Consider the following 24,504-nt stretch of genomic DNA (forward strand, 5'->3'; position numbering starts at 1 on the left):
GGCCAACGAGACTGGGATGAGCATATTCCAAAGTTTTTACTGGCTTATAGATCGGCCATTCATGATTCCACATCCCGGACTCCAGCCAAAGTTCTGTTCGGAAATGAATTAAAGCTACCTGGCGATTTGATATTCGGTGCTACCCCAAACCACGATGTGAACCAAGAAGAAGACAGTCAGAACTCTTTTAGTAAAGTCCACGATGCTGTTCGCCATCGAATAAAATTGGTTAGCAACCGCATGAAGGCAAGGTACGATCGAGCGGCAAATACCGATGGGTTCCAAGAAGGGCAACTGGTACTATTGTTCAACCCACAACGAAAGAAAGGACTTTGCCCCAAATTGCAGACGCACTGGGAAGGACCCTACAAGATTGTCACGAAAATAAATGACGTCGTTTATCGCATCCAGAGGAGTGGCAGTCCCAGATCGAAGATGAAAGTTGTACATTTGGAGCGGCTGGCCCCCTACGGAACGGGAACTGTGCCTATTCGGGACGAACAGGCTTAAGCGGGGGGCAATGTTACGAATATAACTATAGATTTAAGTTAATTTAGATGAATTCCGTTAATTTAAGAATTTGAATTGTAACGTAAATTTCTACTACGCAGTTTATTTGAATAACTTCACAACAACAACCACTGCATAGATTTTTCTACATCCTTCCATTTCCTCTTTCATTTTCTATTTTGTTATTGTCGTACAATTCTTGTTAAACGTCATTCCTCTTTCTTTGTTATTCCCTCGCCTGTATATGTGTTGTTGTTATTCCTCTTTCTTTGTTATTCCCTCGCCTGTATATGTGTTGTTGTTATTGTAAGTTTGTTTACTCAAGTTTGTTGTTGTTATTGTTCACTCAGTAAGTTTGTTGTTGTTATTGTTACTCAATGTGTTTGTTGCATTGGTAGATTGTTCGTGATCTAGGTGTTACCAGATCGTCTAGAAACTTCTGTAGCGACAGGCAGGGCTCATATAAATAGAGGGAATGGAAAGGCAGTGAGTCAGTTGTGAATCAGATCGCGAATTGAAACCGTCGTGTAAAGTGCAAAGTAAAGTTGTGTGAATAAAGTCATTGTAATAATCGTAATCTGAACGAACCCGCGTTTTATTTGGTACGAACTGTATCGGGAAATAAAACAACGTCTACACGGGAATAAGTGAAGTCCAAGAACGTAACAATATGTATTGTCATTGTCCCAGGCGCATTTTCCAAACTGCAATGGCTGTAACTTGGTATTCCGAAACGGATGCAATTAGAAATTACGCTCCGAGTTTAGTTATTTTAATGTTACTAGGCGTATTTTCTTCTTAAAAAAATGATTGGTTAATAAATCTATACAATCGTGTATTTTAATCTATTCATTATGAAATAGTCCACATAAATAGGCATTTATTATTTAAATAGGTTTATCATATTTATAAAATAATTATTTTTTGTCCTTAGCATGTAATTTTGAGTTGATCATATCCTTAAACTGAGCCAAAATTTTGTTTTCACGCTTCTGACGTTCTTCTTTGCTAAACATGGCCAATGCCCGCTTTTCGTCAGCGGAATAAATTTGATTTTCTTTACGAATACGTACGGCTTCCATGCGACGATGGCGACTGCCACTCATCACATATCCTACCGATTCAAAATTGGCGATTTCCTCAGAAGTTAGACCGATTTCACCACGCCGAGGTATACGTTTACCTTCGGCAATATATGCAGCCATGGCAGCACCTTCACCCGGTAGCAATGCCCGGCCAAAATCTTTCTGATTAAGACTTCCTGTGTGACGCAATGTAGGTCCGAAGTCTTCCTCCTCACTAACATCTGTTTTAGGCTGCGTCTTTGAACTTGGTTTAGCTTCGTTCTTTGTTTCCGATTCTTTGGAAGTTTTCTTATGTTTCTTTGTTTTCTTCTTCTTTTTCTTGGACGCTTTTAACTTCTTCACGGAATCGGCAGTCTTTTCTATCCAAACTTCTTCTTCACTATCGCTGGACGACGAATCACTGTCTGACGATTCACTGGAACTATCGCTAGATGAAGAAGAAGATGAATCGTCCGAAGAGGATTCAGATGATGACGATATATGTTTCTTCTTCATTTTGGACTTCTTCCTCTTTTTGGACTTCTTTTTCTTCGACTTTTTGGATTTGGAAGATTTCTTTTTACCTTTCTTGGACTTTTTCTTCTTCGGTCCTTGATATGTGTGTTCTAATAATTGAACCTCGTCATCTTCATCGTCGGAATATTTTTCCGGGTGAGCAGGGCTTTTGCCCCAAACCTCCTCGGCACCTTTGACGCCAATATTTTCACGTTCTTCTCGTCGTTGTTGTAAATATTTGGGATCCCGTTTAAAGTTCGATTTTTGGCCAAATCCGTGACGAGGTCTTTCTTCGTGGGGCACACTAACCGAAGGTTGTCCTCTAAATGGATTATTAGATCTATCCCTATTGTTTTCACGGTACTTATCGTTAGGCCAACGTTCTGTTGGTTTTGTGGGAGATTTCCTGCTGCTGGTATGGTGACCGTCGTTATTTTCCGAGAAACTAGAATCACGTCGCTTTCTATCATAACTGCTTGCCCTTTTCGGACTTCTTTGGCGAGTTCGGTCTCTACTTCGTTCACGTCTTCGACTATTGGATCTACTTCTGGATCTTCTGTGATTTGTGTCGCTGTTGTGAATCTTTCTTTTGGAAGATCCAGATCTTGAGCGCCTACGTCTGTCGCTCTTATCGCGAGATCTTGAACGTCTACGACGTTCAGCAGGCGATCTCTGTCTACTCCTGGACCTTGTGTGTGACCGCATTGTGGGCACACTTATTTTTATTGTTTTCCGATTCTCCTTTGGAGGAGTACAAACGTTTTGTTTTGTAGTTTCAGAACGGCCACGTTCAATTCAATGATTCTGTGAACGGGGTGGTCGGAATCATTTTCAAATGATACGAATAGAGAAGACAAAAGTTAATGACCGACAAATCGCAGTGTTTACGAATGAGATGTGATGCAAGGCAGGGTAAATTAACGGCATATTGTTATTTATACAAGATCAGATCAGGAGTTTCTCAAATTTGATGTATACAACACCGTAATTTGAATTTATATACATATTTTTCTATAAATCACCGTAAATTAAATTTATATATTTATTCAGTAATTACGTCCGTTTAATGCGAAAATATTATGTGTACGCTTTACAAGCATACCCATATTCATCTTCCTTCATCAGTCCATATATAACAGAGTTATGAGCACAGTTAACTTTATTCTCTAGAAATATGGTTTCCCCCCGTGAAAGTCATATATTTTCGTGCCCAGGGAGACGAGTCCTACTTGTAGGAAAAATTTCAACAAAATCCAAAATGAGACCCTAGATGTGCTGCTATTTTGCCATGACCAATATCTCATGTCAAAAGTAAATAATTTATGTTATGCCATGTTCTGACGGGCATCCGAACAACGTAGTTCGCTCTCAGAATTAGGTACATGAATTAACCCGTTCATACAACACTATTCATAATTCATATCATCAGAGTTTTTTATTTCAAACTTTTTGTTTCTTGTTTTACACCAAAAATGTAACATATTTTAGTGAATTACATTGGGATCTAAATAGAGAAAATAATTCTCTTTCTCCTGACTATAGTATGAACCCATATCTATTTACTTTTCATTCATGTTTTCCATTTTTTCTGAAAATGTTGTTGTTTTTAATACATTTTTATATTTTCTCAATTCAAATGTCACATACTGTCACAAATAAAAATTTGGAGAATTTTTTGTTTGAGTTGCCCCACATTTGTTTCTTGTTTTGTACGCTAATTAGAACCAAGGGAAAAGAAATGCATATTGCATTATGTAGAAAACAAAATTTACATCCTGCTGCATATATAAAAACTATACAATTTTTTACTTTTCATTCATGATTTTCAATTTTACTGAAAAAGTTTGAAAATTTCATAAATATTTTCAAACTGTCAAAATTAATTTATTTTCGATAAATACTCTCAATTGTTAGGGATGGGACAAATTTATTGGTTATTCAGAGAGTGATTCGAATTGAACAACGTACAAAAGTCGGTGTTCGCTCAGACAATTTTGTATGGGGAACTAAGTAATTCCTTCATAATTAAGGGTCGAACAACGAATGAGAGAGCGAACAACGCTCGTCTGTACATGGTATTAATTTAATCGTGTGAAAACGTAAACTCAAATTCGTCAATGACATATTTTTAAGGTTTCAGTTTGATCGGTGCAATGGACCCTACTCAATTTGTTATTGTGATTTGAATTTGCCATTACCTACAAATCACAATAGTGCATTTTGACATTCGATGGAAATATATCGATTTACGACTAGTCGATTAGTCGACACTCAACATTGACATCCCTACGTTCGACCAATTCCGTGTGACGTGTAAAATTTCATTGACTGTAAATTTTCATTGATTTAGATAAAAAATAACTATAAATTGTTAACTGATTGGATTGATATTATCATCGCAAGGTGTCTAAATTAAAAATGGGCTCATTCCGCAGAGAAAAAGAAGATGAAGAAGAGGGTAAGTGAATAGAAAAACAATGACTGGTCGATAGCTTATCTGGGTAAGCAAATACCGCTGCCAATCAAATTCAGCTTTGCCCAATTCCAACTCATTTTTTTACTTTGATATGCCACTGGCTGAATGGCTGACTATTTGTGAATTACTTCATAAATTGTTGTTGGTGTCATATGTCAAAATCTAAAAAAAAGAAAAAATAAGAGTGGACAATTATTACCGAACATGAGCTTTTTCAAGACAAATCATCAAAATTCTTCCACAGGACCCACCAACATTTACCAAAATTTGGAGAAGACATCCGTGCTGCAGGAAACACGAGCCTTTAACGACACACCGGTGAATCCCCGAAAATGCATCCACATCTTGACCAAAATACTATACCTGATCAATCAGGGAGAACAGCTGGGTACCCGCGAAGCAACCGACTGCTTCTTTGCCATGACCAAACTATTCCAATCTAAGGATGTGGTCTTGCGCCGCATGGTTTATTTGGGTATTAAGGAGTTGTCTTCGATTGCCGAGGATGTCATTATTGTTACCAGCTCCTTGACCAAAGATATGACCGGCAAGGAGGATTTATACCGTGCCGCTGCCATACGTGCTCTCTGCAGCATTACTGACAATACAATGCTCCAAGCCGTGGAACGTTACATGAAACAATGTATTGTCGATAAGAACGCTGCCGTTTCCTGTGCAGCTTTGGTCAGTTCATTGAGATTGGCCGGTACTGCCGGTGACGTGGTTAAACGCTGGGCCAACGAAGCACAAGAAGCCCTCAACAGTGATAATATAATGGTGCAATACCATGCTTTGGGTTTGCTATATCATATCCGAAAATCGGATCGCTTGGCCGTAACCAAATTGGTTAATAAGTTGACACGTAACTCCATGAAGAGTCCATACGCTGTTTGTATGTTGGTAAGTTGTTGTTGTAGACATGTTTGAAAGAAGCGATAATTTTGGATAAATAAATTATGGTATGAAGTAACATTTTTCTCTCTTTTTCAAGATTCGCATTGCCTGTAAACTCATCGAAGAGGAGGATATCTCTGCCGATGAGATGTCTGAATCTCCAATGTTCACCTTTATTGAATCTTGTTTGCGCCATAAGAGCGAAATGGTTATTTACGAAGCTGCCCATGCCATTGTCAACTTGAAGAATACCAATGCACGTGTCTTGTCGCCAGCATTCTCCATTCTACAATTGTTCTGCAGCTCTCCCAAAGCCACATTGCGTTTTGCTGCTGTTCGCACTTTAAATAAAGTTGCCATGACTCACCCTGCTGCTGTCACCACATGCAATTTAGATTTGGAAGGACTTATTGCTGACTCAAATCGCTCAGTGGCCACCCTTGCCATTACAACACTGTTGAAGACCGGTGCCGAATCATCAGTCGAACGTTTGATGAAACAAATTTCTTCCTTTGTTGCTGAAATTTCCGATGAATTTAAGGTTGTCGTAGTACAGGCCATTTGTTCGCTATGCACAAAATATCCTCGCAAACATACCGTCCTAATGAACTTCCTCAGCGGAATGTTGCGTGAAGAAGGTGGTTTGGAATACAAAACCTCCATAGTGGACACCATCATAACAATTATCGAGGAGAATGCTGAGGCCAAGGAATCTGGTTTGTCGCATTTGTGCGAATTCATTGAAGATTGTGAACACGTTTCGTTGGCCGTGCGTATATTGCATCTTTTGGGCAAGGAGGGACCTTTCGCCAATCAACCATCCAAGTACATTCGTTTCATCTATAATCGTGTCATTTTGGAAAGTCCTATTGTGAGGGCCGCTGCTGTCACCGCTTTGGCACAATTTGGCGCCTCATGTCCCGCCTTGTTGGGTAACATACTTGTACTATTGGGTCGTTGTCAAATGGATCCTGATGATGAAGTGCGTGATCGTGCCACCTACTACTTGCATATTTTGCAAACCGAAAAACCCGAATTGTATAAACACTATATCATTGAACGTGAAACCTGTTCATTGGCATTGCTTGAGAAGGCATTGGTTGAACATTTGAATGGTGACTGTAATACCGGTTTTGATCTGTCTATTGTGCCTAAAGCTGCTATTGTCAAGGAGGACATCAAAGATGAAGCTATGTTGGTTACCAATGGTAAGGAAATGGAATTTGAAATATGATATTTACAATAATCTATGTAATCAATTTGTAGCTCCAAGGGCTCCTAAAATTACACGCGAAGAGGAAAGTGCTGCCCGTTTGGCACAATTGCCAGGTATTCATGCTTTGGGTCCCATACATCGTACTGCACCTGCTATACAACTTACGGAGAGTGAAACTGAATATACCGTTTCGTGTATTAAACATATTTTCCCCAATCATGTGGTGTTCCAGGTATTAATTGAATTTACAATAGTAGATATTTTCTCTCGCAGACAATAACATAAATCTCCGTCTTGTTTTAGTTCGACTGTCTCAATACTTTGGCCGATCAATTTTTGGAAAATGTACGCGTGGAACTGACAATACCCGATGGTTTTATAACTCGTGCAGTTATACCCTGTCCCAAACTACCATACAACGAATTACAAACAACATTTGTTATTGTTGAGTTCCCTCAAGATGTTGGCAGCTCTACAGGTGAGTTAGAAGACTTCATTGGCATACAATATACATTGTGTATGTAATTTTAAATTTATTTATTTTTTGTGCAGCTACGTTTGGAGCTACTTTGAGATTTGTGGTCAAAGATTGTGATCCCAATACCGGAGAACCAGATTCTGAAGATGGTTATGATGATGAATATATGCTGGAAGATATGGAAATTACACTTGCTGATCAAATACAAAAGACCAAAAAGAGTAATTTCCAGGCTGTGTGGGATGCAGCCGATACAGAAGGTAAATATTTTTTTACTCTTGGTATTTATGAGAAATTTATAAAATTATTTGTTTATTTTTATTTCTAGAATGGGTTGAAGCTGAAGATACATATTCCTTATCAGCTGTTAGCACACTACAAGAAGCAGTTAATACAATAATAAAATTCTTAGGTTTAGGACCCGCCAATCTCTCCGAAAAAGTACCAGAAGGTGTGGCAACGCACACATTACTTTGTTCTGGTTGGTTATTGAAAATTTTATTTAAGTGAATTGTTAATGAAAATCGTGTTTTTTTTTTTTTCTTATAGGTACATTTAGAGGTGGTGCCGAGATTCTAGTACGAGCCAAACTGGCCTTAGCTGATGGCGTTACCATGCAGTTAACTGTTCGCACCACTTACCCAGAAGTGGCTGAGTTAGTTACAGCTGCCATAGGATAAAAGTATCCTGACCAACTTCACTCCCCAGGAAGTTTTTCACAATTAACATATACAATATTTTGATGAATGAGCAGACAATGAATGGATTGAAGAAATATTGCAAATAATTAAGAAGTATTTTCTATTGAAGATGAAAAAAGCGACATTACAAGTTTACAAAGTGCACTATTATATAAGCATTACCATTAACTATTATCGATATAATGCATTGCGTTGTTATTCCGAATACCGAATGTAATTCGTTTTCATTTTTTTTTTTTGTGTCGATTGAAGAAGGAAAGGAAAAAACAAACGAGATAAACTAACATAACTCTAAACATTCATTCTTATATGTATTCCTGCAAAATTATAAATTTTTATATATATATATATACATACATATATACCATTATTTAAAATGTGTATGTGTGTGTTTTTTTTATTTAATTCCCATTGTGTTTACTCTTTTATGTTTGTGTAAAATGATATCTGATACATTTATAAATTAGGCATTTAGAAGAATTAAGATAATATACATTACAAATAAATTGAAAACAAAAGCAAAAAAATTAAAACAGCTCTGAGAAGAAAAACACACAAACAGAAACCAAATATCAACATTTTCATTTTTAATTGTATACAGTGGATTGCATTGTCATTGACACTGACAGGCAGACAGACATGGTGGGTATGCCAAACATTTGGCGAGCCATTTAATCTGCTGTTAATTTATTTTTCAACATATTTTGTGGCATGTCCCTTTGAAAATATAACATCTGTGAGATGCACACACACAAGTTGAGGAGAAATTGAGGCTAATACTCCGATTGGTTTTTGTTTGTAATAGTGACATTATTATCTTATATAACCGAATCATTGGGTATTAATATATTTTAAGCAATGTTTAATTTATCTCCAATTTTGGCTTTACCACCGATGGATGGCAATTTTAAAATATAACTTTAACGGTATTGAAATGTTTATAGGTTTCATAAAAATTGATTGATAGAATAGTTTGTTTCTAAATTGCTTATCTACTGATTTCAATAAAAAACTAATGAATGGAACCCTAAAAGTAAATTCTAATATTCGGATACATTCATCACTAGCCTATGTGTTCATACATTCTTCTTGCACTTCAAAAAAGTGGAGAAAAACAATTCGTAAAAAACAGACGCACACCCACCCACCTACATAAATAAGTCAGACATTTCGCCTAGAGAGAAATACAGTTGACTGTCGCCGTTGTTATTGTTGGTTCTCATCTTATGAACGCATCTCATTTTTTTTTTTTTTTTGAGTTCATTTGGGCAAAAGTGTTTGCTTCTGGCATATTGCCCATTTGTTGTTCAAGAAATGGAAGCACAAAATATGGATGAGTAATACTTGATGTTTAGATCAATGATCACATATAAACATCATCTGTTGTCGCTGCAACAAATCGAAAGAGAAAAAAATCAGTACACGACAAACTTTTGCTGCATTTCAATTCGTTTAAATATTTAATTAATTTAATATTTCGTGCACATCTGTAAATATTTAATAAGTATGCAAAATTGTTGAAACATACGTATTAAATATTTTAAAATATTTCATCCTTAATTGACAAAAGCAACAAATAATCCATATGGTGCATCGCTCACACTACACCAACGCAAATTTAAGACAATTTTCATGTCATTTGGAAGTGGAACTAATTGATAACAAAATATCAGCAATAACAAATTTCGTGATATTAAGGATCCACATTACCTATGTCTGAAATAACATGGCGACATTACTAAAAATAGGACAGCAAAATATGAATTTAAAATTATTTATTAAAACCCTTCACTAGTAACATACTCCAAATAGTCACTTTACAAACAAACGGGAAGTATTCTGATCATATGTGTTTTCAAAAAAAAAAAAAATAAATAAATAAAAATAATGTGCACTCTGCATAGTTCAATATTAATCATCATATTCATCTCTGTTCTTTTTACAAACAAATTCTCTGCCGAATGGCAAAAACAGACGCACACTCACACCATCCGACCACTCGGATATGTCTTCAATGTTACGATACAAACACGAAAGCTCTTATAATTCAGAGCATATGGATGGGTGGATGGAAAATTTGTTGTTTTTTTTATTTTATGAACAAATTTTCAATTTAGTTCGCTGTTCAAACTCTTATGGAAAACTCATTGAATATAACGATGCTCGGTCGCGTGTGCTGAAAAATTAATTGAACAAATAAATATACATATATATAAAATTTTGAATACATAAGATCACCACATGATTTGTTAAATAAATATTGATAATTTGATTTAAAAAATAAGTTCTTTATAAATACAAAAGGATTATTATTATGTTCAAGACATCGCAGGAAATTCGTTTGAATACGACTGGAGCTAATTACCGTAATAGTGGCGAAAATGTTTCCGGTTTTGGGAAATATCACAAAACACCGGATATGGGTAAGTAAGAATAATAAGGGCATTAGTTTGAAATTTCAATTGATATTACCACTTCCGATGATGTTAAAAAAACTTGCATTTATTATACATATTTTAGCCTGTAATACCTCAATATAGTTATACCAGACCCATATATATATATATATATATATATATAGCTTGAAATAATTAAAAATGGTCAAAATAACATTTTCGATTTATTGAGATGTACCTGCTTTGTTGTTCTTGTTGTAGCAACTGAAATACAACATAGGAACATTGTTATCCATTGGCCTGTTCTGATTTCTCTAATTGAAGGTGTGTGAGTAGGATTAGCTGCCCCGATGAACGTGGCAGGTTCCCTAATCCAAGAACCTGCCCCGTTCATCGGTCAATACATCTGCTGGAAATTTTGGTTTACTTCGGGTATTCGTACAGCAGTCGTATATCGAACGATACCGCTAGAGTTGACTTTACACATGTTTTCCCGAGGATCTGCGGATGGACAGCCTTATCGGTAATAGGATAACTTTATGAGATCTTGCCAAAAAAAACCTTTCCTATGCTTCAAGAAAGTACGGCGCTTAAATGCTGGTCTGAAGCATAGGAAATTATATTTTAATTTTAATTTATTTATTGATTAAGTTTGGAGAAGACGTAAAGTAGTTATGTCTCTACAAAGTTTCAAATCTGATATTTGTACCGAAAAATCGCTGTATTTTTCTGATGTTCAGATATTTGAATATTTTAATTAAAGGTTATTTTGGTTGCTGTGGATGTTAAAAACTGGGATTCGCTGTTGTTTGTATGTATATAGACATCATATCGCTCACTAGCTGCAAGACAGGCATAACTCAAAAAAAATTTGCAGAAAATGCGTTTTAAATTTTCAATTTACTCACACTTTATATGGGACAGAGGAACATCTACAGCTTCTCAATTAGAGTGTGTAAGAGATATTCATGTGAATTTTTTACACAACATGAGGTCTATTATAGGGAACAATCGTGCATCCTTTTACTTTTTTGGTGACCACCTTCATAAAAAATATAACATATTCAAAAAATGGTTATAGGTTAAGGATCGAATATGTTATGTCTGCCATTAAAGAAATTAATAGGGGTCAAATAGGAAGGAGAACGACGGTTTATTTGGCACAACTTTAGGAAAATTATAATCTAAATTTATTTGACACACACGTATTATCTTTGTGAAAAGTTCATACAGAAATGTTTTAGTTCATACCAGGGATATGTAAAGTGCAGCACAATACCATTGCAGTGACTTTCACAAGACGCTATCAAGTCATGCTACAAAATAATTAGGAGCAACCCGAACATTAGGTAGGGCCGTGTCCAATGTGGATTTAAATCAGTAATTTATATTACCATCCGACCCATTTGTATCCTTGAACATCTATAACATATAGGCCCGAAATTATAACATAGATGTTCATTGATGGATCGTACATTTGGGAAGACAATAGTTATGTTTGTTTACTCGATATTTGGTAACCAATAATAAGCTGCAAAATGTCATCCACTTTCGATACCTCCTTCCATATTTGGCCACTGTTAATATGAACTGTGTCCGCCAGTTGAAGTATCAATTTGACTCGCAGGAAGGAACTACCACATCAACAAATATAAGTGCGTTCATTCTCGGTTGTATTTGTTGTGCCCTTTGCAGGTTGGTTCTGGATTAATCTACACGTTGATAAAGCAGCGACTTCCGCTGGCCTTCAACCACAGATTTTCTGCAGTGTTTTTCCGGCTTGGTGGTACATTAAATCTTGGGCAGACACTCTGGGCAACTGGTCAGACATGAATTGTCGTGAATCCGCTCCAATAAGACGACTGCGCCATGCTGAACGTAATTTAGACAAGGATAGGTTAGGTTAACGAAAATTCAGCCAGCAGTTGTTTAGCAGCATTTTTAACTTGGAGACATTTTGTCTATTGTACTCTTCCCAAGTACCAGAAATTGAGCAAATAAAAAAGAGCGGAAAAAGGAAGGATAGATGAAGGTGCTAGAGAAAGAAGTTAGACATTTAGTTTAGCCATGTAAAAGGTTTAATAATGCTACACTTGCCCTATACCTAGTGTATCAATTTCAAATCTATATTGTTCAAGATCGTCCTCACACTCACATAAACGGCTATAATCCATTGATGTTCTATTTGGATGTGAGATATGTAATTCTGCAGGGACCTGTTATGATCCATACAGCAAATTTGATCTCCAATTTCCTCTGTGATAGCAACGAAGTTCCACTACGTAGACCTACTTCGTTGCTCCGAACATATAGTCATTGAAATTCTGCATCCTCAGGCCATCCCATAGTAGTTTTTAAATGATGGTGGTCGTACAGATCCCTCATGTAGTAGAACGGACAATTGTGTATTTCACTATGTCCTGGAACTCAACAAATATTAACGTCTTGTCGTAAGTCGTGCAGAGTAACATTACAATCATAAGTTGCATTTATTGCACGCGACTTGATGGCAAAATGCCACCTGGCTATCGACATATATAGTCACCGGTCCTAGATTGTTTGCAGTTAGTTCTGTAACTGAAATACGCTACAAATATTGTAAAGTTGATATATATTCCTAGCTGCAAACGCCTGCAGCAGTATCTCTCCCGCCATGGACTCGTCTGTACATGCACATATATTCCATTTGAAAATACTAAATCGAATCCTGCAGAGATCGGTTATGATACCAAAAGATCAGTGGTTTTATATAGAGTTTAATTTTATTTAAATTAAACCTTGTATCACTTTCAATATGCACGCTACTAAAAAGTGAAACCTGATAATAGTTACAGAGTTTTAAGACCAGAATTATTCAAAGAGTCTCAATTCTATTTAATACTACATATGGATTTAGGATTCTGCATCCACAAAGCAAACCATAGAATTAAAATGTTCATTGAAGGCATCTTAGTCACTTTCTTATACTGGCATCATGGTAAGATGTTCTTACGGTTGTGATGTTGATTGGATAAGATTTCGTTTATTATCCCATTGCAGACTATTACATATTATTATTTATTTTGGATTTTCGTTTCGGGGTAGGCCACATATAACGGTATTATTCGGTATTTTAGGCACGTTTTTCGAATTGGGTATAATTCTATATTGTAGATTTTCATTGAATGCCAAATCTTCCTACCAAAAATACGCCATGATATAGACCCAATATAAAAGTTTCGATCGATTTTAGGTATTTTGAATGTCCACATCATGGTGGAGGGTATAGGAAGTTCGTCTTGTACTTAACTTAACGACTTTTTATTATATGCGGATATATTCTGTGCCAGAAAGGATACACTTTTAATATTTCTCATAAACGTTATATCCGTTATATGTCGGTAGGCTACCATTCCATATCCTTTTTTATTAAATCCATAATTCAATTTAATGAAATATTTATATATTGTTAATATTTGTTTTTGCATTTCAGATAAGTATTCCACGCAACCGGCACAAATATTTGTTGCACCCGAACTAACAGACCCAAGTCTTGTACAATTACTACATTTTCCCAATGGAGCTTTACGCGTCAACAATAACGTAAATTTCGTAATTAAACGAAATGGTGTCAAGGGTAATTTCGAGGTTAAGGTTTGTAGTTCACTAACTAGTATATTTAAATACTATACGCATTAAAATACCCTTTCTTAATTTGACAGCTTGAACATCCTTCGGGACATCAAATGTTTGTGCCATTAAAAATCATTGATCCCGAAAGATTTGAAGTAGCTTTCAAGTTAGTTGAAGCGGGTCTATATAAAGTTCATATCAAATGTAATTCAGTAACATTACCGAAATCGCCATTCATAATTGTGGCTATAAGTGGATTTGATTTGGATTCGAAACCAAAAATGGAATGTAAGTATTGATAAATTAAAAAAGATTTCTGTTTATAGATGTCGACGAGCGTTTTAGATGTATTTGAAAACACTTCAATTGTAATTCAATGAATTCTTGCAATTTATTCTTTTTTAATTTGAAACAATATTTAGATTAAAAAAATATTGGAATTTAGATTTTAATATATAATAAGTTTTAAAAATTGCTTATTGTTTAATCAAATTAATTTGTAATTTAAAATATGTTAATAAGAATTCAATAACTTTAAAAATCAGTTTCTAATTTTTGTATTCTTAATTTGAATCGAAATCATTCAAATTAGAAATAAAAATTGAAAAAAAGTATTCACATTTCGCTTGCGACAATTCGAATGTTTAAATGTACATGTTAAATATTTTAAACTACAACTAAAATGTTTTGAAGATCGTGTAAAAATGTGTGAGTTAGAATAAGTTAGAATATCAACTAAAACAATTATCTAGAGATTACAAAATATATCTCCAATTTCCGCCATATTTAGTAATAATAATCCTCTAACCGTTAAAGTAATTATTGTTTATTTGTTTTTTTTTCAGTGCCTGTCTTCAAATCGGACGCATCAAAGGTAACTTATCGTGGTCTTGGTTTGAGTCATATCGTTCTAAATGAGAAGAATGAATTTATTATCGACGGCTCTGCAGCTGGAAATAATATTCTATTTGTGGGTATATTTGGCCCCAAAGGACAATGCGATGAAGTTGTTGTCAAACATATGGGCAAGAATATCTACAAAGTTACCTATCAAGTCGACGATCCTGGAGATTATCTGTTGGCGGCAAAATGGGGCGATGACCATATACCCGGTTCGCCATTCTCATTAAGTACCAATTAAATGCCATACATAAATAAGATGTAGTTTTAAATATTAGTTATAGTTACATAATTCATAGAATAAATATTTAAATAAAACAAATTTTAATTGTTAGCAAAAAAAAACAAGATTTGCAACGGTGAAGATTATGCGATCATATACGTATACAGCTATACCTGCAATATGTCGATGCCCGACATGTGAAGAACATACGCGGTCATTGGTATCAAAATAAAAGAAAAAATCATATTGAAATTCATTCGATTTTCCACGCATATTACACAGTTGGTCTGTTCCAGTACTTTTTTAATAGTAAATCTAGTAAAAGGGAAACATTTCAAAATTGCTCTCAGAGTACAAAATAATTTGAAAAGTTCGGGAACGCAAATCTAGTAAATATGCCAAAATTAGATGGCAATATTTCAAAATCAACATAAAAGCCAATCAGAAGTAGGCATTTCTGTTTAACATTTTTACTCGACCAAATTTCTCGAGTAAAAAGTTTACAAAGAGAACGCCATTTTGTTTTGTGCTCTCTTAAATTTGAGTCAATGTTTTACCAGTTTTGTGGGTTTTGTGGAACTAGTATTACATTTGACTGAAGTTTACAGCCAAATACTTCTCCGAAATCATACTTATTCGAATTTACTGGTTCTAAGCTCTTAACATTTCTAGCCGAATTTTCTAACTTTACAAACCGGGTGCTATTCTTCTATGAGTACCTCTTTATATCCTGCACCATAATATTGAGTGTGTATATTCAATTTGTAACAACTCGAAATATTCACCAGATACCTCAAAAAGGATAAATCTTTCACTTGCTGTAAGACCGTCATAAGTCAACAATTGTGATTTTTGAGTTAATGGTGAATAATATTTTGTCATATAAGACTTCATGTTGTGTAAAAAAAATAGATGAATATCTTTTTCACACACTGATTGATAAGCTGTAGAAGTTCCTCTGTTCCTTGCAAGGTGTGAGACAATTGATTTATGCGAGCGTATGATTTATCCATTTAAACATTATCATAAATACATACTTACATAGCTGGCTGACAGAACATCGGTTTTGTGCGCAGCTCCTCCAATTTGAAAGACCATGTTCTGAAATGTCCTCTTTCACATTAAGTTTCCCTCTAATTCGTGGTTTTTATGGGTGAACTCGCTCACTATTTCAACGGGTGATGAAAATATATACCCCAGGTGACACGGAATGGAAGTCAGTGTAAACAATTGAGATGAAAGAGGGACCAAGATAAGCCTGGGTTTTGCCATGTTGAAGCCAATCAGAGCCGTTGCTTGGTATCTATCATCCCCTACGCCACCCTAATTATCTCGTTAGCTATACAAAATATTTTTTGTCTTTATAGACGAATTAATAAAAAATTAAAATATTAAAATACGTTTTAATAGAGATGCTCAGAATATATTGTATATATACACCTAAGTCTGTTTTTACACGGTAGATTGGTTCCAGAAGAAGCCGTGTAAAAAGGGAATTTCCTTAAATTAGTGCTATTCACATTTGATTTGACCAGTAAAAATTGTTTGTACACGCTAAAGGGGAATTCACATAAATAAGCTAGTGTTCGCAAACTATCGATGGTTTCAGACTTTTTTTTCATAAATACTTTTTTGTGATATGAACATACATCGCAAAAATTTAATTTGACAAAAAAATTTAAGTACATAAAATTTCAAATCGTGCTAAATGGAATAAAATCGTGTAAAAAAAAATAAAAATACTCAGCTTTTTTAAAAAAAACTTTTAATTTTCACGCCGTGTTATATCAAAACCGTGTAAAAACAGACTTAGGTGTGTATTTAATAAATTGCATAGAAAGCCATTGTCGTTGAAAATGACAAACAAAAACTATTTTGTCGAATTAATATTATCGTAGCAATGACGTCGTTGTTGTTTCATTTTTTGTCATTGCTGAGTATCATCAACATCAGCAGGAACATTAACCAGCAATGCCAGAGAATCATCATCATCAACGACAACAACAACAACGCTAATAATAACAGCGACAAGCAAAGACGATGTAAGAAACTACAGGAGCAGCAATGGCCATCATCACCGCAAAAATTGAAAATGGGATGATGGCAGTTGGGTGGATAGATAGCTGCTATGAAAAAAAAAAAGAAAAACATCAGCACTTCTTAACTGGGTAACCCCGGCCATTCGCATCTAATCACACATCGACGCTTGTTCGCAGCTCCGAACACTCACAAATGACTTAACATTTCCCGCTCTTTTTGTTTTGCTTCAGTCATTCTTATATTTAATGATGATTACCTTAGACATTATCGTTTTTTCTGTGGCGCATTTTTTTCGAGTGTCATTCATTGCCGTTCGTATGGCTGTTGGCTCCTTTATTTGGTCTAATGTTCATTTTATGCCATGTGTCGCGTTCAATCCACACAACAGGCTGGCTAAATCGCGAGTCATCATGTTGACTGTTCCCATCTACCATCCACCGTAACGACGCACGCAATTCATTCAGTCAACATAATGATGATGACCTGCAATGTTTTGGATTCTTTTTTTATCACAACAACAACAATTGTCTACTGTCCTGAAAATGGCAGAGTATAGTGCAATTGGATTTTTTTATACTGGTGACTGCTGTGATATGTGGAATTAATGAATATAAACTAAAATTTGAAAATCCTGTTCAATGATATCTGTGATACTATTGCGGATCGAAGTCATATGACATATGTCCGGTTTCAAACAGGCCTCATGTGCTCAACATTTATAGTACTAATAATCGTCAGTATAACGGGGCATTTCAATACTCACCATCACCATCAATTGTATTCCGTCCTAGGTGATGACTGGATAGCATAGGTGCCCAAAATTAAAATGCGTTAGTATGTGTGAGAGAAAACAGAACAGTACTGAACAAAATTGTGTGTACATTTTGGTGGTCGGAAAAAATTATTGATGAATTTAATTTTTGTTATTTTATAAATTAAAAGCATTATTAAAAATGTTTTTATATGAATTACAAATTGTATATGTCACAAAAATCAAATAAAGTTTATAAAGTACCATATACCGAGATAATAATCATATTATAATATTAAATATTACGATAATTATCAAATATTTAATTATTAAAAAACAGCAATCCTGTTGTTTTTAAAATTGTTTAAACATACAAAACGAATTTTAAATAATAAAATAAAAAATATAGACTTTAAAACCGTAAATAACAATGCGTGTGAGTAGGCAGCTACTTTAAAGTATACTGATGGGCACCTATGCTGGATAGGCATAGCATTGACAGAGCAAGTCTATTTTCCAGGTTTTGCACGATGAATAAAGACGACTAAATCAGAATCCATTTGAAAGAATGGTTAAATAGAGTTTGGTCCATTTCAAAAGACTTTAAAACCGTAAATCATGCCACAATGTTGATCGCCACCTCTTAAGTCGGAATTCAAGACATCTCCACTGTCCCCATAAATTAAACCGTCTCATTTGTAGAACGCTGACCTCTATCAAAAGCAATTAACACCGTAACAAAATGTTGGGCGCCACGTCTTAATTCGGAATGCGAGACAACTCCACTGTTAGCTATCATGAGCATTTAACATGGTAAATCGTGCCAAAATGTTGGGCGCAACTTCTAAAGACGACCTTTGAGCTCGCCATGAGCTCTGACATTCCATCATAGCTAATGGCTCCGAGACCAAATACAGTCTTGGGGAGCATGTTGATACGTTCGCGTTCGTCAACAGAGGACAAGTTCTAGGAGATGAAGGAACTTAATGTTGAAGTCAAAAGGTTAGTTAGTAACTGGAACATCTTAAGCACTGTTATGTGGGTACCGGAGCAAGGAAATTACTAGCAATGCCACGTCTTAATTCGGAATGCGAGACAACTCCTCTGTTAGCTATCATGAGCATTTAACATGGTAAATCGTGCCAAAATGTTGGGCGCAACTTCTAAAGACGACCTTTGAGCTCGCCATGAGCTCTGACATTCCATCATAGCTAATGGCTCCGAGACCAAATACAGTCTTGGGGAGCATGTTGATACGTTCGCGTTCGTCAACAGAGGACAAGTTCTAGGAGATGAAGGAACTTAATGTAGAAGTCAAAAGGTTAGTTAGTAACTGGAACATCTTAAGCACTGTTATGTGGGTACCGGAGCAAGGAAATTACTAGCAATGTATTCGTCTCTCTCAAATTTTGGAAGGATAGATTACAGAACAGATGTCTCACACACCTTCAAAATATGCTGGATGGCCTCAGCATCTGAATCCTCCAGAACAGTCAAACATCTTATATATTTTAGTTTGCTACAAACACAATAAATATCATCGAATAAATAAAATTGTTTTAAGAAATACCTACATATACATTCGAGCCACTCTAATACACCTCTTATAAATTTAGCGATCTTCTACATAAAATAATGACTACATACTTCAATGATGAATTGTCTGTAATGATGATAACCAATGGATACGTAATTTTATTTCAAACAAAACTAGTAATCACACAAAGACATTCAGAAATCAAAATAGGCTTATGCAGAGAATAGCGTCAAAAGGAAACCATTTTAATTATTATAAATTTTCAAAGTTATATATATTACTAGATAAGAATAAGGGAATGTGCGTTTCATGTGTGTATTAAAAGAATTAGGCCTGCATATTTTCTTTGGCTGAAATTATACAAATAGTCAAATTTCTGAATAATCTCCATCATATACAGAGATACCGCCCCATTTTTTCTATTTTAAAGGTTTATTCACATTTTTCATTCAAAAGTGGCTCGCAGGAAATTTCCACACCTTTACCCGTGTGGCTATAATTTGTTACTATTTCGTTGTTGTTATAGCAGCTTGTACTGCTGGTATTTCTCCTTACTCTGGTTTGGCTTCTATCTCTAAGTTCAAAAAGTCTACGACCTATATCGGTTGTGTCCAAAGTGATGATGGGATTAGATGAGTGGGGTTGGCTGGGCAGTTTAAAAGGTGTAGCGTGTCTTGTGGACCATTACCACATGCCGCGCCGTTAATTCGTACGCAATATGGATTGAGGCGGCTACACTACGCTCTGGTTTCTGAGGTAGTTTCTGCTCTTCTGCAGCTATCGTAGGTGATCACCGAATTGATTCCTCAACTGCATCCGTGTGAATACGACTCAATTCTGCTTGATTGGCCTGTTGATCTAGAGGCTTTTGTACCTCTCTCTACAGATCATGAAGACCCTAGGTGTTGGGTGCCTATCCAGTAGGCAGGTATTGCATCGACAACACTGGAAGGATCTTCGTCTCACTCTGCTGCAGTCCCCAGGGCGGCATTCTGGCAGGATTGACGATTTTTCCATTGCGTTGCACTAACGTTAGAGGACCACACTGGTCCGCATAGTTTACCACAGATCGGCCTATTGCTGTGTATGTCGTTAATAAGGTTTTTTTACAGCTCGCCAAGTGCTGCCGGTTAGCGACTTGAGAACCTTCTCCCTGCTCCTGGTTTTATCGCAAATAGCTGTGGCCATCGATTTAGTGGCGAATATTTCTATATTCTTCTCCCAGAAAAAGTCTGCTATATCCACGAGAAAGTGGTTCAGCCCCTCACAAATGTCATGAATTATGGGTCCTGACGCCATCATCGTACAATTTTACGATTTTGGTACTCCAGAAAGGAGATTAACAGGAGATATTACCTCTCCTTGGGGAACTCCCTGTTTAACTCTACGGGCCTTCGAATTCCTGTTCCTGAATTCAATGTACGACGAGCGCCCACACATATAATTCACGATCCAACGTTTCAAACTTGGCTGGAGGGTTGTTCTCTTAATGTCCTCGAACAGCTTGACGTGACTGACGGTATCAAATGCCTTAGGTCCAGCGCCACCATAATTGTACTGTTACTCGGCCTGTTCTGGTTGGAAATGGCTTGCAAATCTGTTGTTATACTGTGCTGCTTCCGGAACTCATGTTGATGATCAGCAACTTATTCACGAATGCTAAGGAGTAGTAATGCCTCAAGTTGAGGACTAACAACAAGTTGAGTTAAGTTATCTACTCCTGGCTCATTCAAGCTCAGATTCCATATGGACCAAACGCCTTGGATTATTTCGCGCTTCTGATGGCACTTGCAAAATCTTCCAACGAAAACTGTCCTGGTTCCTCCTCCACTTGAAGAGATCGGCGCAATACTCTTCTCTTTGCACTGTCACTCTCGGGTTGAACTGCGCAAAAGACCGACGCGCCTGGAAATCTTTTTATACCCTGCACCATAGTATAGAGAGTATATTAATTTTGTCTTTCCGTTTGTAACTCATTGAAATATTCATTTCCGACCCTATAAAGTATATATATACTTGATCACGGTAAGACGATCTAGCCATGTCCGTCCGTCTGTTGTAATCACGCTATCTTCTGAAGGAATTGACTTTTGTCTGCAGGCAGGTCAAGTTCGAAGATGGGATATATCGGTCCACGTTTAGGCATAGCTCCCATATAACGGTACCTCCAATTTTCGGTATTTTGCCGTTCATGAGCACGTTTTTCAATAGAATTCGCTACAATTTGGTATTTTGTAGTCGTATATTGTAACAAAAATTGGGCATAATTGTATTGTAACTGAGGGTATAATTATCCATTAAAAATTTCTGAAATTTGTATTATGGTTTACATAAACGTTTTGTAGAAATGTCAGTATAGGTCCACTTTTTGATATTTTCCCTATATTTTAATTTCAAGTACCTGCCAGTATATCTATGGTGGAGGGTATACAATGTTCGGCCCGGCCGAACATACGCTTTTTCATTTGTTTATGCTCAGCTTATGGAACACATGTTTTGACACAAACCAGCTAAGTAAGTAAGCAAGTACCCATTACCTGCAAGTATGTCTTCGTTATTTATCTCGCTAATAAATAATAATAAAATACAAATTTTTGAGATGTTGGTCTAGCGACGGAAAATTGCTTCCTGACGTATTATCTGAATATCCGGTTCAAACATTTTGAAACTCGGTTCCTTCTTCTTTGAAATTGGATATTTTTTGGCGAGATTCTCGCATAAAATCTTATGAGCAACAATTTTGTAGAATATCTGAAGAATGAAAAATACCATTTTGTGAAAAGTGGAGCCCGGTTCAATAAATTAAGGACGAATTGGACACAAGGAATAGAGTACAAAAACTTGACGCACATTGTAATAAACTAACATTCGATTTATGAACTGAGCTAATAGTACGTTTACATTGTACCAGACTTAGTTAACCCAGTGGTTTTCCATTGTCAATCCCATTGCCTATTTGTCAAATAAATCCTCATAAAGTGGGTTAAATCCGAGTAATGTACGTTAAAACGGCATTTACATTAGAACTCTGCCGGGTTAACCTAATCCGGTACAATAATTCTGCAAAAAACTATTATGTACATGTCGTTTTAATTAACTCCTCACAAATTTTATTAAAAACATATGGTCTGTTCCCGTGCTGCAAGAATCTACTCGATTTTACTATTTTCTTCGATAGCATAAAGGAAATTTCGTTAAGACAGGCATACGGGAAAATCAATAAAAATCGCTCATTTGCGATTTTGCTGAAAATGCGTTATAAGTTTTCAATTTACTCACACTTTATAAGGGACAGAGGAACTTCTACAGCTTCTCAATTGAAGTGTGTAAGAGATATTCATATGAATTTTTTACACAACATGAGGTCTATTATAGCGAACAATTGTGCATTATTAACTCGAAAATCACGTTTTTGAGTTATGCCTGTCTCGCAGCAAATGAGCGATATGTAAAAACATTTTCTATGAATATTTTTGGCAACGAATATTTTATTTAAATTGATATGAAACTGCTTTATATTGTAGGATTCAAATTGGCTCACATCTGTCACAATCTTCTGAATTTATTTAAATGTAGACAAATTTTGGCTTGCATGGACATACATCAGAGTAGAAATTTGAAACCCGTGTACGAAATAAAAAAAGTAATTCAAATATTTACTACATTTGATTATTGTACACCCTAATGTCTTCGTCATCAAATTTAATGATGATGAGTCTCTGCAACTGAGACAAACATCCAACATGAGAGATATCATACAAAGAAAAAGTCATTAATGAAGTTGGTTGTGTTGCTGCTGCCGTAGTTGTCGTCGTCGTTGTTGTTATTGTTGTGTCTATATTTGTGTTTGATAAAAGAACAACGAAGAAAGAAACGATGAAAAAATCACATAATTGAGTTAGCGCACATCGTCATTAAAGGTTCGAAAGCAAAATGTCATTAGCGCGAAAGAGAAAGCCATATTGCAACCATCAAAATAATGATGTACAGAGCGAACAAACTAAGTTCGCTGCCAGACGCTATTGAAAATTTTTACGGAACAGTTTCAGTTTAGTTTGATTGTTCGGCGAGAAGAGCTTGCTTTTTCGGCACACTGTAGTGTAAACACAACAAATCTGCCTACAATATAACAAAACACAAAAAGGAATTAAAAGAAGAAAAAAAGAAAGAATAATAATAAACATATGTGTGAGAGAGTGTACAAACATAGCCATCAACAACAACATCAGCATTTGTGAAAGAAGAAATTCTACAACAACAACGCAGACGACGGCAATTGCATACACAGTGTTAGTTAGTTGCTAATTACATCATTTATATAATTTTCATTAAATCTATAACAAAACGAAACGAAGATTTGAAAACCAATTTCATAAACATAAAAGTCAACGTCTAATTGTCGCCGCTACCATTGTGTGAGAGTTTTTCTTTTTTTGTTGTTGTACGCAATAAGTGAGTGAATGATTCCCATCATTTGTCCGCCTGCCGGAATGATGGCCGGGAATGTGTAAAACGATGATATTGGAAGACAAAAAATCTGTATACGGTTCAAATACGGAAAATAAAAATGCATTGAAAACTTCTTATACATACACTTCATAAATAGGGTGTCTTCTTTCCACCAACCAGCCAACCGACCGACCAACTAACAAACCAGCCAGTCAGCCAGCCAAGTAACACAACACGTCGCCGCCGCTTCTTCATTTCTTTGTGCCATGTTTATAGTGGATGTGTGTGCTTCATGTTGATGCACCCAAGCAAGCACAGGCATTGTTGGTAGCTGTGTAGTAGTTGTGTATCATCATCGTCGTCCGTCGTCAATTCCTGGCTGGTTGTTTGTGTTTGGTTTGCTGACTGACTAGATGGCAAGTGTATACGCGTCCGCCCGCTTTATAAAACGAGAAAAATACAGTGAATCGTCTTCTCTAGCTGCTGCCGCTGTTTCTGCTAGGTGCTTTTTCATAAAGTTGATTATAGTTGTTTTTGTGGTCGTTGTCTGTATTCCAAACGTGTATACCTACAGAAGAAATACACATCTTCAGAAAAGTTTTCCCTAAATTAAATGTTCGTCTCTAGTGGCTATAGTTGATAAAGTGAACAAACGATTTAAATAAAATATATTCAATTCATCCAAAAATCCAGCTCAATATGCGGTTTAAAAATATATTTTGTGTGTTTGTTTTCTTAAAG

The 24,504-nt window shown here is 35.9% G+C and overlaps 3 protein-coding genes across 3 annotated transcripts; 2 read left to right on the forward strand and 1 right to left on the reverse strand.

Annotated features, from left to right (window-relative positions):
* Positions 1-1,425: 1,425 nt before the first annotated feature.
* On the reverse strand, positions 1,426-2,795 carry LOC133332918 (NKAP family protein CG6066). Its single transcript, XM_061541287.1, has one exon. The coding sequence runs from the start codon at positions 2,793-2,795 to the stop codon at positions 1,428-1,430; it is 1,368 nt and encodes a 455-aa protein (XP_061397271.1). The 3' UTR covers positions 1,426-1,427.
* A 1,584-nt stretch (positions 2,796-4,379) lies between these two features.
* LOC133332926 (coatomer subunit gamma) lies at positions 4,380-7,895 on the forward strand. Its single transcript, XM_061541296.1, has 8 exons — positions 4,380-4,548; positions 4,811-5,466; positions 5,558-6,668; positions 6,727-6,908; positions 6,980-7,154; positions 7,229-7,414; positions 7,483-7,635; positions 7,704-7,895. The coding sequence occupies exons 1-8, from the start codon at positions 4,509-4,511 to the stop codon at positions 7,832-7,834; spliced, it is 2,634 nt and encodes an 877-aa protein (XP_061397280.1). The 5' UTR covers positions 4,380-4,508; the 3' UTR covers positions 7,835-7,895.
* Positions 7,896-13,855: 5,960 nt separating this feature from the next.
* LOC133332919 (filamin-B) lies at positions 13,856-15,050 on the forward strand. Its single transcript, XM_061541288.1, has 3 exons — positions 13,856-13,867; positions 13,953-14,151; positions 14,709-15,050. Exons 1-3 carry the CDS (start codon positions 13,856-13,858, stop codon positions 15,002-15,004), a joined length of 507 nt encoding a protein of 168 aa, XP_061397272.1. The 3' UTR covers positions 15,005-15,050.
* The last annotated feature ends 9,454 nt before the right edge of the window (positions 15,051-24,504 follow it).

This window comes from Musca vetustissima, unplaced genomic scaffold (assembly GCF_032173495.1).
Source record: "Musca vetustissima isolate MV318-11 ecotype Yass unplaced genomic scaffold, APGP_CSIRO_Mvet_v1 utg1079, whole genome shotgun sequence".
Taxonomy (NCBI): domain Eukaryota; kingdom Metazoa; phylum Arthropoda; class Insecta; order Diptera; family Muscidae; genus Musca; species Musca vetustissima.

Bases quoted from the DNA above. Each gene is read 5' to 3' on its own strand.
- LOC133332918 (XM_061541287.1), bottom strand. From the start codon at position 2,795: ATGCGGTCACACACAAGGTCCAGGAGTAGACAGAGATCGCCTGCTGAA.
- LOC133332919 (XM_061541288.1), top strand. The intron at 14,152-14,708 runs GTAAGTATTGAT...TTTTTTTTTCAG, and splicing joins TTCGAAACCAAAAATGGAAT to TGCCTGTCTTCAAATCGGAC.
- LOC133332926 (XM_061541296.1), top strand. From the start codon at position 4,509: ATGGGCTCATTCCGCAGAGAAAAAGAAGATGAAGAAGAGG. The intron at 7,155-7,228 runs GTGAGTTAGAAG...TTTTTTGTGCAG, and splicing joins AGATGTTGGCAGCTCTACAG to CTACGTTTGGAGCTACTTTG. The intron at 7,636-7,703 runs GTTGGTTATTGA...TTTTTCTTATAG, and splicing joins GCACACATTACTTTGTTCTG to GTACATTTAGAGGTGGTGCC.